The sequence below is a fragment of the Giraffa tippelskirchi genome, chromosome 10 (assembly GCF_054371585.1).
Source record: "Giraffa tippelskirchi isolate mGirTip1 chromosome 10, T2T-mGirTip1v1.2.pri, whole genome shotgun sequence".
Lineage (NCBI taxonomy): Eukaryota > Metazoa > Chordata > Mammalia > Artiodactyla > Giraffidae > Giraffa > Giraffa tippelskirchi.
In genome coordinates this window covers 62099620-62113872 of record NC_137284.1, presented here as the reverse complement: position 1 = coordinate 62113872, position 14253 = coordinate 62099620, and the positions used below count along the sequence as shown (strand labels likewise).

Below are 14253 nucleotides of genomic sequence, written 5' to 3'. Positions count from 1 at the left end.
TAATATGTATAATACTGAATTCTAAAGCTACTTTTTAACCTTTCATTGTAAATAAACAATGACTCAGGAAGAAGGAACACTTAGAAGAGTAATCTTATGTATTATTAAAAGCAGAAATGATGCTATTTTCAGGATAACAATGTATTTAAATAATAACCTTGCAGGACTTCAGGTCACCGCCTCTCATGAAAATACCAAAATCACAACCAACTGCTGAACAACCATTGACAAATTAGACTTGAATCTACCCCCAAAGACTTTCTATACCCACAGACAAAATAAGAAGTAACAGTGAGATGAGGAGGGGCACTTTCACAACATAATCAAATCCCATACCTGCTGGTGGTCGACCCATATCTGGAAAATAATTACATCACAGATGTTCTCCCACAGGAGTGAGGGTTCTGAGCCCCACGGCAGGCTCCCCAGCCTTCGGGGTCTGACATTGGGAGGAGGAGCCCCCAGAGTTCTGAAGGCCAGCAGGGCTTGAGTGCAGGAGCTCCACAGGACTGGATGAAACAGAGACTCCACTCTGGGAGGGCACATACAAGGTTTCACAGGCACTAGGACCCAGGACAAAGCAATGACTCCATAGGAGCCTGGGCCAGACCTACCTGCAGGTCTTGGAGGGTCTCTTGTGGCGCAGGTGGTGGAGGCCCCAGGAAATACCTGTTGGCATGAGCTCTCCGGGAGGTCACCATTTTGACACTGAGACCTGGCCCCACCCAAAAGGATAAACACAAGGAGGAACACACCAAGACACATATTAATATCTGATTAAAAATGAAAGAGCGACAATATTAAAAGCAACAAGGGAAAAGCAACAATTAACATATAAAGGAATCCCCATAAAGTTATCAGTTGATTTTTCAGCTGAAACTCTGTAGGCCAGAAGGGAGTGGCATGATATATTTACTTAAAGTAATGAAAGGGAAAAACCTACAACTAATAATACTCTACCCAGCAAAGCTCTCATTCAGATTTGACAGAGAAATCAGAAGTTTTATAATCAAAAGCTAAGAGAATTCAGCACCACTAAACCAGTTTTACAACAAATGCTAAAGAACTTCTCTATAGACAGAAAAGAAAAAGGCTACAACTAGAACATAAGAAAATTACAAATAGGAAAGCTCACCCATAAAGGCAAACATACAGTAAAAGTAGGCAATCATCCACACACAAATATATCAAAACCAGTGACTGTGAGAAGAGAAGAGAGTACAAATGCATGACATTGGAAATGCATTTGAGACCAGCAATTTAAAATATAGACTGCTATATTAAAACTTCATGGCAAGCATAACCCCCCCCCAAAAAAAAGACCTACAAAAACAAATTCAAAATAATTAAAAAAAAAATTTAACAAAATGGCAATAAGAACATACATATTGATAATTACCTTAAATCTAAATGGATTAAATGCTCCAACCGAAAAACAGACTGGCTGAATGGATACAAAAATAAGATCCCTATAAATGTTGTTTATAAGAGACCCACTTCAGATCTAGGGATACTGAATGAAAGTGAGAGGATAGAAAAAGGTATTCCATGCAAATAGGAATTAAATAATGACCTTGGAATTCTGTATCTATCATAATCATGATATACTTATCTGATACAGCTAGAGCCATGAGACTAATGCTTAAACATGAACAGCATTAAAACAAATTTACATATAAAATTTTCGGGAAAATTTCACAAGCTTGTCCAGTTTAGAACCATTCTTTCTTACGTAGTCCAAAACACAAATCCTATCCAGCAACTGTTACTACTTTAATAAATGTAGTTTCATCCACTCATGATCCTGATTCTGTGTATTACAGACAACATTCAAAATGTCCCCAAATAAGAGAACATTTCATTAACACCAGGCATTCTCAAAACCTAAAAGCTTAAGAAAAAAATTTTAAAAACCAATGATAGTTAAAGGGCTCTGAACTTGAAATGCTTTTTTAAATTTTATTGTATAGACTAAAACTTCGGTTTCCTAGACTCAGTAATATTAAATTGCCTGTTGGGTTTAGTGGCTTCTTGCATCAGTTCCTGCAATTGTCCAATCTGTTCATCACGAAAGTCATTAAGTTTTTCTTCTGGTAGGGAGATTCCAAAACATGCTTTTTCAGTTGAATTTTGTCTGTTTTCATTAGCTTGTTGCCACAGCACTGCTGCATACGCCTAGTAAAAAGAACAAAAAAAGTGAAGGTTATAGATATTAAAATAAGATCTGTATTCATTCATTTAACATTGAAGGACTTAATTCTACCACCGAGACTTATGCACTTGGCAAATCAGACATGAACAATATATAGCTGTGTCTTCACACTCAGTAATAATTTCAAATACCCTGTATCTTATTATTAACATTTTAAGAATTTTACCAAAGTCCTGAATCTGAAAATCTAGAAGGTTCAAAGGGAGTAGGGGTGGTCCACTAATAGGTTTCAGGAACATGCTTATAAATTGCTTATAACTGCTGGATTACCAGCATCACCAAAGAAACCTTCATTTCAATTCCAGGTATTCCAAATAAAACCTTTACTTGAGTTGGAAATAATTTCTTCTTCATGTTTTATAGAAATCCATTAATATAATAACATAAAAACTGCACACATCCTGAAAGTGAAAGTGTTAGTGGTTCAGTCATGTCCGACTCTTTGTAACCCCATGGACCACAGCCCACCAGGCTCCTCTGTCCATGGAATTCTCCAGGCAAGAATACTGGAGTGAGTTGCCATTCCCAACTCAGGGATCGAACCTGGGTCTCAAACGTTGCAGGCAGATTCTTTACCACCTGAGCCACCAGGGAAGCATCGTAGGGCTTTATAAACCCCACCTCTAAGTATATGAGAGTCCCTTGGACTGCAAGGAAATACAATCAATCCATCCTAAAGGAGATCAATCCTGGGTGTTCATTGGAAGGATTGATGTTGAAGCTGAAACTCCAATACTTTGGCCACCTCATGTGAAGAGTTGACTCATTGGAAAAGACCCTAATGCTGGGTAGGATTGGGGGCAGGAGGAGAAGGGGACGAAAGAGGATGAGATGGTTGGATGGCATCACCAACTCGATGGACATGGGTTTGGGTAGACTCCGGGAGTTGGTGATGGACAGAGAGAGGCCTGGTGTGCTGCAATTCATGGGGTCGCAAAGAGTCGGACACGACTGAGCGACTGACCTGACCTGAACTGAAGTATATGCCCCAGAGCAGAGTTTCTCAACCTCGGTACTATTTACAAATTGTATAATTTGGATCATACTTTGTAGTTGGGTGGGTGGGAATCTGTTCCACCACTGTAGCATGTTTAGCAGCACCTCTGGACCCTTCACCTGCTACGTGCCTGTAACACTCCTCCTCAGTCTTGATAGCCAAAAATGTCTCCAAACATTTCCAAATGTTCTCTTGCAGACAAAACTGCCCAGATTGAGAACTACTGTCCTAACAAAACTTTCCAACACGTGGACAAGTAGCAAGCAAAGAATGTTCATTATGGCATTGCTTATAGAAGCAAAACACTGGAAACAATTCAGTTGTACTTCAATGGAAGAAAGGACAAGTGTTTAGACACTTCTTTATAATCTATTATGTGAATTAAATGTCTGTATTGACCTGATTAAATCTCTAAAGTAATCAGAATCCAAAGAGCAAGTTTTTTAAAAAGTTATTCATTTGTAGAAATGGAAAAGCCAAAACTCAAATTCATATGAAAATGTGAAACCTTGAATAGCCAAGACAATCTTGAAAAAGAACAAAGTTGGAGTATGCAGTTCTCAATTTTAAAACTTACTACAAAGTTACACTAAATAATCAAAATAGTGTGTTACTGGCTTTAGAGTAGATATATAGACCAATGGAATAGAACTGAGAGTTCAGAAATAAACCCTTACACATATGGCAAACTGACCTTTGACAAAGGCATCAAGTCCATCAATGGGGGGAAAGAATCTCTTCAAGATACTGCTGGGAAAATTACTCCACATGCAAAGGAGTAAAGCTGCATCCCCACCTCCCACAATATACAGAAATTAATGCTGTAAGATGGATGAAAAACATATACAAACGAGCCAAAACCATAAAACTGCTAGAAAAAAATGGGTAAATTTTCATGACCTTGGATTTGGCAGTGGAGTCTAAAATATGATACCAAAAGCATAAACGAAAAAAGAAAAACTAGATAAACTGGATTCATCAGAATTAAAAACTTGTGCATCAGAAGACACAGTGGAAAAACTACAGAACAGGAAAAAATATTTGCAAACCATGTCTGATAAGCATTTAATAACAAGAATATATAAAGAATTCCTACAAGTCAACAATAAAAAGACCACTCAAAATATGGGCGGAAAACTTGAATAGACATTTCTCCAAACATATATTATATAAACCATCAACAAGGACATGAAAAGACACTCAACATAGTCATTAGAGACACCACTTCATACCCATCTGGATGACTATAATAATAAATAAATAAAAGGACAATACATGTGGGCAAGAATCTGAAGAAATTGGAAACTTGTAATTACTAGTAGGAATATAAAATAATATAGCCGCTGTGGAAAACAGTGTGGCAGTTCCTCAATAAGTTAAAGAATTACCATACAATCCAGCTCTACTTGTAGGTATATACCCTAAATAAATGAAAGCAGGAACTCAAACAGACACTTTTACATCCATATTCATTATAGCACCCATTATTTAAAACAGCAAGTATGTGGAAACAACCCAAGTGGATATCAACAGACAAATGGATACATAAAACATATCTGTACAATGGAACAGTATTCAGGCTTAAAAAGAGTTCTGATGCATTCTACAACATGGATGAAACTCGAAAACATCGTGCTAAAACTGAAATAAGCCAGACACAAAAGAACAAATATTGTAGGATTCCACTCATGTGAAATATGTAGAATAGGCAATTTTATTGAGACAGAAAGTATATTAGAGGTTACCAGAGGGTAGGGGAGAGGGGGTGGGGATGTACTGCTTTTGGGACACAGTCTCTCTTTGGATGAGAAAAAGTTTGGGGTAAAGACAGTGGGAACTGATGAACAAGACTATAAATGCAATTAATGCCCCTGAATGTACAATTAAAAAGGCTAACAGGCAAATTTTAAATGTATTTTTACCACACTAAAAAGAAAAGTTATGCAAGGAGTTCTTCTTCCATTAACAGTGCCTTCTATCAGACCAACCCTCCTACAGGTAACATGAAGTCCAGACAAAACATAATCAAACAGCAATCCAAAGACGCTGGAGAGCAACCAGTCAGAAAGTAGAAAGGATTTGACAGAATGGAGAATGGCAGAGAACACTGGGTCAGACTGCCATTTTTATGGCTTGTTTCCTGAGGGAAGATGCCAGTTGGTACTGCAAGGTGACTGAGGACTCACAGCAGTGTGGGAGAACAGCAGGAGTTGAAACATAAAGGGAAATCTCAGAAAAAGAACTGCAAAGAGGAACCCCAAATTCTGCAAGTCAACTCTGCCAAAAGCTCTAGTTAACCCCTTAACTATGCATGTTCAGGACAAAGCTCAGCTAAGGCAAAAAGAATAGATAATTCCTCCACTGATTCTTACCAAGGTGTGAACACAGAATTTGGAAACCGAGTACTACCAAGTTAACTGCTTGATGAAACAAAATTCAATACACTTTGAAAGAATATAGTGGAAAAATGTCTCTACAACGTATATATGATCAACAGTGTCCAGAAAAAAATCCAAAATCACGAGAAACATGAAGAAACAGAAAATGTGACCGATAATCAAGAGAAAAGACAATGCCTGAAATGATTCAGACATTAAAATTAGCAGCAAAGGATTCTAAATTAGCTATTATGAATACGTTTAAATACATAAAAGAAAATATGGTCATAATAAATGCACAGATGAGACATCTCAGCAGAAAGAAACTATAAGAACCAAATGAAAACTCTAAAACTCTGAAATGCAGTGTCTGAAACTTAAAAATCTTGACTGAATGTTCAGTTCACTTTAGTCACTCAGTCGTGTCCGACTCTTTGAGACCCCATGGACTGCAGCACACCAGGCCTCCCTGTCCATCACCAACTCCTGGATCTTACTCAAATTCATGTCCATTGAGTCGGTGATGCCATCCCATCTCATCCTCTGTCGTCCCCTTCTCCTCTTGCCTTCAATCTTTCCCAGCACCAGGGTCTTTTCCAATGAGTCAGCTCTTTGCACCAGGTGGCCAAAGTATTGGAATTTCAGCTTCAGCATCAGTCCTTCCAATGAACATTCAGGACTGATCACCTTTAGGATGGACTGGTTGGATCTCCTTGCAGTCCAAGGGACTCTCAAGAGTCTTCTCCATCCGTTCAAAAGCATCAATTCTTCAGCGCTCAGCTTTCTTTATAGAACTCTCACATCCATACCTGACTGCAGGAAACACCATAGCCTTGACTAGACAGGCTTTTGTTGGCAAAGTAATGTCTCTGCTTTTCAACATGCTGCCTAGGTTGGTCATAACTTTCCTTCCAAGGAGTAAGTGTCTTTTAATTTCATGGGTGCAGTCACCATCTGCAGTGATTTTGGAGCCCCCAAAAATAAAGTCAGCCACTGTTTCCACTGTTTCCCCATCTATTTGCCATGAAGTGATGGGACCGGATGTCATGATCTTAGTTTTCTGAAAGTTGAGCTTTAAGCCAACTTTTTCACTCTCCTCTTTCACTTTCATCAAGAGGCTCTTTAGTTCTTCTTCACTTTCTGCCATAAGGGTGGTGTCATCTGCATATCTGAGGTTATTGATATTTCTCCTGGCAATCTTGATTCCAGCTTCTGCTTCCTCCAGCCCAGCATTTCTCATGATGTACTCTGCATCTAAGTTAAATAAGTAGGGTGACAATATACAGCCTTGACATATTCCTTTTCCTATTTGGAACCAGTCTGTTGTTCCATGTCCACTTCTAACTGTTGCTTCCAGACCTGCATACAGATTTCTCAAGAGGCAGTTCAGGTGGTCTGGTATTCCCATCTCTTTAAGAATTTTCCAGTTTATTGTGATCCACATAGTCAAAGGCTTTGGCATAGTCAATAAAGCAGAAGTAGATGTTTTTCTGGAACTCTCTTGCTTTTTCGATGATCCAGCAGATGTTGGCAATTTGATCTCTGGTTCCTCTGCCTTTTCTAAAACCAGCTTGAACATCTGGAAGTTCGTGGTTCATATATTGCTGAAGCCTGGCTTGGAGAATTTTGAGCATTACTTTGCTAGCGTGTGTCATGAGTGCAATTGTGCGGTAGTTTGAGCATTCTTTAGCACTGCCTTTCTTAGGGACTGGAATGAAAAGTGACCTTTTCCAGTCCTGTGGCCACTGCTGAGTTTTCCAGATTTGCTGGCATAATGAGTGCAGCACTTTCACGGCATCATCTTTTAGGATTTGAAATAGCTCAACTGGAATTCCATCACCTCCACTAGCTTTGTTCATAGTGATGCTTCCTAAGGCCCACTTGACTTCACATTCCAGGATGTCTGGCTCTAGGTGAGTGATCACACCATCGTAATTATCTGGGTCATGAAGATTTTTTTTTTTGCACAGTTCTTCTGTGTATTCTTGCTACCTCTTCTTAATATCTTCTGCTTCTGTTAGGTCCCTACCATTTCTGTCCTTTATTGAGCCCATCTTTGCATGAAATTTTCCCTTGGTATCTCTAATTTTCTTGAAGAGATCTCTCGTCTTTCCCATTCTATTGTTTTCCTCTATTTCTTTGCACTGATCACTGAGGAAGGCTTTCTTATCTCTCCTTGCTATTCTTTGGAACTCTGCATTCAAATGGGAATATCTTTCCTTTTCTCCTTTGCTGTTGGTTTCTCCTCTTTTCACAGCTATTTATAAGGCCTCCTCAGACAACCATTTTGTGTTATTGCATTTCTTTTTCTTGGGGATGGTCTTGTTTCCTGTCTCCTGTACAATGTCACTAACCTCCGTCCATGGTTCATCAGGCACTCTATCAGATCTAGTCCCTTAAATCTATTTCTCATTTCCACCGTATAATCCCACATTCGTTAGGGATTTGATTTAGGTCATACCTGAATGGTCTAGTGGTTTTCCCTCCTTTCTTGAACTTAAGTCTGAATTTGGCAATAAGGAGTTCATGATCTGAGCCAGTCAGCTCCCGGTCTTGTTTTTGCTGACTGTGTAGAGCTTCTCCATCTTTGGCTGCAAAGAATATAATCAATATGATTTCAGTGTTGACCATCTGGTGATGTCCATGTGTAGAGTCTTCTCTTGTGTTGTTGGAAGAGGGTGTTTGCTATGACCAGTGTGTTCTCTTGGCAAAACTCTATTAGCCTTTGCCCTGCTTCATCCTGTACCCCAAGGCCAAATTTGCCTGTTACTCCAGGTGCCTGTTACTCCAGGTAGGTGTTTCTTGACTTCCTACTTTTGCATTCCAGTCCCCTGTAATGAAAAGGACAACTGTTGGGGGTGTTAATCTAGACGGTCTTGTTGGTTCTCATAGAACCGTTCAACTTCAGCTTCTTCAGCATTACTGGTTTGGGCATAGAGTTGGATTACCATGATATTGAATGGTTTGCTTTGGAAACGAACAGAGATCATTCTGTCGTTTTTGAGACTGCACCCAAGTACTGCATTTCGGACTCTTTTCTTGACTATTATGGCTACTCCAATTTCCTCTAAGGGATTCTTGCCCACAGTAGTAGATATAATGGTCATGTGAGTTAAATTCTCCCATTCCAGTCCATCTTAGTTTGCTGATTCCTAAAATGTCGACATTCACTCTTGCCACCTCCTGTTTGACCACTTCCAATTTGCCTTGATTCATGGACCTAACATTCCAGGTTCCTATGCAATATTGCTCTTTATAGCATTGGACCTTGCTTCCATCAACAGTCACATCCACAACTGTGTGTTGTTTTTGCTTTGGCCCCATCTCTTCATTCTTTCTGGAGTTATTTCTCCTCTGATCTCCAGTAACATATTGGATACCTACCGACCTGGGGCGTTCATCTTTCAGTGTCCTATCTTTTTGCCTTTTCATACTGTTTATGGGGTTCTCAAAGCAAGAATACTGAAGTGGTTTGCCATTCCCTTCTCCAGTGGACCACATTTTGTCAGAACTCTCCACCATGACCCGTCCGTCTTGGGTGGCCCTACATGGCATGGCTCATAGTTTCACTGAGTTAGACAAGGATGTGGTCCATGTGATTAGATTGGTTAGTTTTCTGTGATTGTGGGTTTGAGTCTGTCTGCTCTCTGATGGAGAAGGATCAGAGGGTTATGAAAGCTTCCTGATGGGAGAGACTGACTGAGGGGGAAACTGGGTCTTGTTCTGACGGGCGGGGCCATGCTCAGTAAATTTTTAATCCAATTTTCTGTTGATGGGTGGAGCTGTGTTCCCCCCCTGCTATTTATCTGGGGCCAAACTATGGTGGAGTCTTTCCCTGGTGGCTCAAATGGTAAAAGCGTATGCCTACAATGCAGGAGACCTAGTTCGATCCCTGGGTGGGGAAGATCCCTGGAGAAGGAAATGGCAACCCATTCCAGTACTCTTGCCTGGAAAATCCCATGGATGGAGGAGCCTGATAGGCTACAGTCCATGGGGTCACGAAGAGTCGGACAGGACTTAGTGACTTCACTTCACTTCAAACTATGGTGGAGGTAATTAAGATAATGGTGACCTCTCTCAAAAGATCCCATGCATGTACTGCTATAGTCCTTGCCCCCAACCCTACAGCAGGCCACCACTGACCCCACGCCTTTGCAGGAGACTCCCGGACACCCACAGGCAAGTCTCCTGTGGGTGTTTATACACTGAATGTTATACATTATCACTGAATGTTAATAGCATACTGGCATTGAGAAAAGATCCAATGAACTTGAAAGTATAACAGTAGAAGTTGTCCAGTCTGAAAAGCTATTAAAAAATGAAATTAAGACCAATATCTTAAGACAGTGTCAAAAACATATGCGTAAGTGGAATCCCACAAGAAAATGAGGCAAAATTTTTTTTTTGGAAAATCAATCTCTGAAAAATAAGTGTATAGGTTCATAAAGCTTAGCATGCCCCAAACAAGATAGATCCAAATGAAGACACACCTAGGCATAGAGTAGTCAGATTGTTGAAAAGGATCCATAAAATAAAAATCATAAAAAAATTTATAAACAGTATGACCACATGTATAGAGAATATATATTCTTTGTAGATATATACATATGCTCAAAAGAAATGAAAACAAGTATGGAAAGAGATACCAACATCAGGATACTGATTTCCTCCTTCCTTATTCTGTAGAGGCAAAGACTGGGACAAAATTTTAGCTGTACTTTTAGTATTCGATTTGCTTTTTAAAAGGCTAACCTAAGCAAATACTGAAATGTCAGTATCAAATCTGGGTGGTGGGTACACACATGTATATTATATAATTTTCTTCTTCCTATATATTTTGGAATTTTTCCTAATTTTACACTTATAAATTTAAAAATGTAAAATACCAGAATATTTTCACTGAGGTATAATTTATAACAAGGTAACAAACTAATGCTTATCCAAAATTTTTTTAAATGTTATTTTTAACTGGCGGATAACTGTTTAACATCCTTGTGTTGGTTTCTGCATTACAACATGAAGCAGCCATGTGTGTGTGCTAAGTCACTTCGGTTGAGTCCGACTCTTTGTGACCCTATGGATTGTAGCCCACCAGGCTCCTCTGTCCATGGGATTCTGGAGTAGGTTGCCATCCCTCCTCCAGGGGATCTTCCAGACCCAGGGATCGAACCCATGTCTCCTGTGGCTCTGCACTGCCATAAGTATGTCCCCCCCCCCCTTGAACCTCCTTCCCCCATCTTCCCTACCCCTCCCCAACCCCACCCCTCTAGGTTGTCACAGAGCACCGGGTTGAGCTCCCTGTGTTATACAGCAACTTCCCACTACCTATTTTACACATGGTAATGTATATGTTTCAATGCAACTCTGTGTTTCTTGAGAAAACCAGAAATGCATTTCACAAAGAGGTGTGAAGAGGCGGTCCCAGTTAAAGATGATAGGTAACAAAGAAGGCTCCTGAATGCCTCTCTTGCCACAAACACACCAAATCCATAACTACATATGGAACAATCCCCTCTGAAAAAAAATCCAGAAACTAGCTGCGTGACTCTTAAGATACTGGATAAATAAGAAAAAAATCCACACTGAAACAAGTAAGAGGCTGAGACATTCACCCCATAAACCTCAACTCAGACCTGAGGATCTGCAAATAGGTGGGGACCATCTTGGCACACTCCCAGCTTGTCCCATGCTCCCAGGTTATCAGTAACTCTATGAAAGAAGACCGTGCACAGGTCTGGTATCCCAACTTTTGTGGCTGCTGCCAAGAGGACACATCTCTTGACAGCCTAGTTCTGGTGGCCGCTTAGGCTTGTTTTCACTGTTTCAGAAGGGCATTAGTAAAAGAGGGAACAGTTGGTAACTATCATCCAGGGCTTCTGTGCAGACAGAGTAGACAGAAATGCCCACCTCCCAATCTCCCCCTGAAAGAGATATATCTGCATACTTTAAAGCCCTTGCCTGATGGCCCAAATTCTAATCAGTCTGCACTGAGGTACTGACTGAGATCCCACTTTGGGACATTGATATGAGTTGACACGCCCCAAGTACCCAGAGCCATTCAGACAAAGAGAGCTCCTTAGACAATCGCAAAGGTTTCAGAGACAAAAGACAGGGAAGGTTGAATAATAAGCTTCATCGCCTACACAAGGCCACTCGTTCAGGAATGGAGTAAGTTACCTGTTTTATCTAATGCACAGAAATCAACACGAAGTCCAAGAAAATGAAGAAATAGGTTCCAAATAGAAAACAAGATAAAACCCCAGGGGAAAAGCCTTATTAATAAAATGGAGGTAAGTGATTTACCTTACAAAGAGCTCAAAATGATGACAAAAAGATACTTATCAAGGTCAGGAGAATGATGCATGAATAAGGTGAATTTCAACAAAGAAAAAAATATAAGAAAATACTAAACAGAAATCACAGAGCTGAAGAATACAGTAACAAATGAAAAGCTCCACAGAGAAGTTCAGAAACAGATTAGATGATACAGGGGAAAAAAAGATGAGTGAACTCCACAAGACGACAGTGAAATTCATCCAATCAGAGGAACAAAATGAAAAATAGTGAAGACAGCTTAAAGGACTTATGGCACAACATCAACTGAATCAATATTTGCATTACCAAGGATACTGAAAGGAGAAAAGACAGAAAGGGGGAGAAAGCATATTTAAAGAAATAATACCTGAAAACTTCCCTAACATGGAAAAGAAAACAAATGTCCAGAGCCAGGAATCCCAGAAAGTTCCGTAAGATGAATACAAAGAGACAAAGACACACAATAATTAACTTATTGTCAACTACAAACTGGCACCTACCATGGGCACCTGCCATCTACCTCTACAAAGACTAAATCATGGCCACTGCAGCTGCTGACCTTCAACACCCCTGAAGAGAGTTCAGGGTGGAGAGCAGAAATGAGGCACTCTGTGCTCTGGAAAAACTGGCAGAACAGGCCTTCACATAGTTAGATATTTTCAGGAACCCAATTCTTGCATCTCCTCACATCCAGAAAAGCACTGAATTTCTTCAGGATGATGTTTGCTCCTCGTGACTAGGAGAAACCTCTTCTGCAAAAAAAATGTGCTTGATTACAAGTATTCCCTCTTCACCAAGATCACCTACATACTGACCTTCCCCCTACCTCTTTGGAGCAGTTTCTCAGAGCTATCTGAAACACTGTCTCCTGGGCTATAGTCCTCATATTGCCAATAAAACTTAACTCATAACTCTCATATTATATATTTTTTAAAGTCAGCATTACCAAAAATTAAAGGACAGAATCTTAAGAGCAACAAGAGAAAAACTTGTTATGTATAAGGGAATACCACCCATAAGACTTTAAGCAGATTTTTCAGCAGTAACTTTGACTATATTGTATTACTTTCTTCTTGCCTGCAAACTGCTAAAAGGAAAAAAAAAAAAAAAAAGTCAACTCAAAATACTCTACCCAGCTCAGAACTGAAGGAGAGAGAAAAAGTTTCACAGAGACACGAAAGCTGAAAGAGTTCACGAGTATTAGCTCAGCTTCACAAGAACTGATAAAAGACTTATCTGGCTGCAACAAAAGGATGCTAATTAATAACAGGAAAACACAGAAACACAAATGTCTCTGGTCAATGTAAGCAGTGTAGTAGTATACAGTGCTCAGTTGTGTCCAACTCCTTGCAGCCCCATGGACTGTAGGCTGCCAGGTTTCTCTGTCCATAGAATTTTCCTCGAACATGTTGCCATTTCCTTCTCCTGGGGCTCTCCCCAACCCAGGGACTGAAACTGCATGTCTTGCGTCTCCTGCATTGGCAGGTGGATTCTTTACCATTAGCGCCACCAAATTCAGAATACTCTACTGTTATAACGATGGCAGATAAATCAGTTATAAATCTAGTATGAAGTTGAAACACAAAGACATTTAAAAATTATTAATGGATACAGATGGTAAAATGGTGCAAATTGTGAAATCAAAAATAGAAAACACGGAGTAAGGAGTGAAAAGTGTGGAGTTTTAGTGTGCATTTGATGTTATCAGCTTAAAATAAACTGAAATAAACGTTTCATATAAGTTTCATAGTAAACACAAAGCAAAAATCTATGAGATTTACAAATGACAAAGGAAATCTAATAATACCACTACAGAAAATCATCAAATTACAAAGGAAGAGAGCATGAAAAGAAAGTAACCAAAGAATTACAAAACAGAAAACAACTAACAAAATGTCAACAGTAAGTCCATATCTATCAATAGTTATGTTAAATGTAAATGAACTGAATTACTCAATCAAAAGATACAGAGGGATAAATGGATTTAAAAATGGATTTAACTATATGCTGCCTAAAAGAAACTCAATTCAGCTTTAAGGACACACAAAGACACATGGAAAAAGATATTCCATGCAAGTGGAAACCAAAACAAAGCTAGGGTAGCTATACTTATATCAGATAAGACAGACTTTAAGACAAAGACTAAAAAAGACACAAGGGAAGCCATCAAACAAAGAGTCTTTGAGTATAGTAGATGTAGTCGACTGAACCGTGTCCTCCAAAGGTAACAAGTCCTGAAACCAGTGAGTGTTAGTTTATACAGTACACAGTCTGCAGATGTATTTGAATTAAGAATCTCTGCACTGAGGAGATTATCCTGGTGGGCTTTAAATATCATCATATGTGTTCTT

At 39.5% G+C, this 14253-nt stretch overlaps 1 protein-coding gene across 2 annotated transcripts in view; it reads right to left on the bottom strand.

Moving 5' to 3' along the window:
• Nucleotides 1–1259: 1259 nt before the first annotated feature.
• SDHAF3 (succinate dehydrogenase complex assembly factor 3) overlaps nucleotides 1260–14253 on the bottom strand; it is a 76940-nt gene continuing 63946 nt past the window's right edge. For both annotated transcript variants that reach the window (XM_081531616.1, XM_081531617.1), the window contains one exon: nucleotides 1260–2175. In XM_081531616.1, coding sequence (XP_081387742.1) covers nucleotides 1972–2175 — 204 coding nt within the window. In that variant the 3' untranslated portion in view covers nucleotides 1260–1971. The remainder of the gene's footprint in view (nucleotides 2176–14253) is intronic.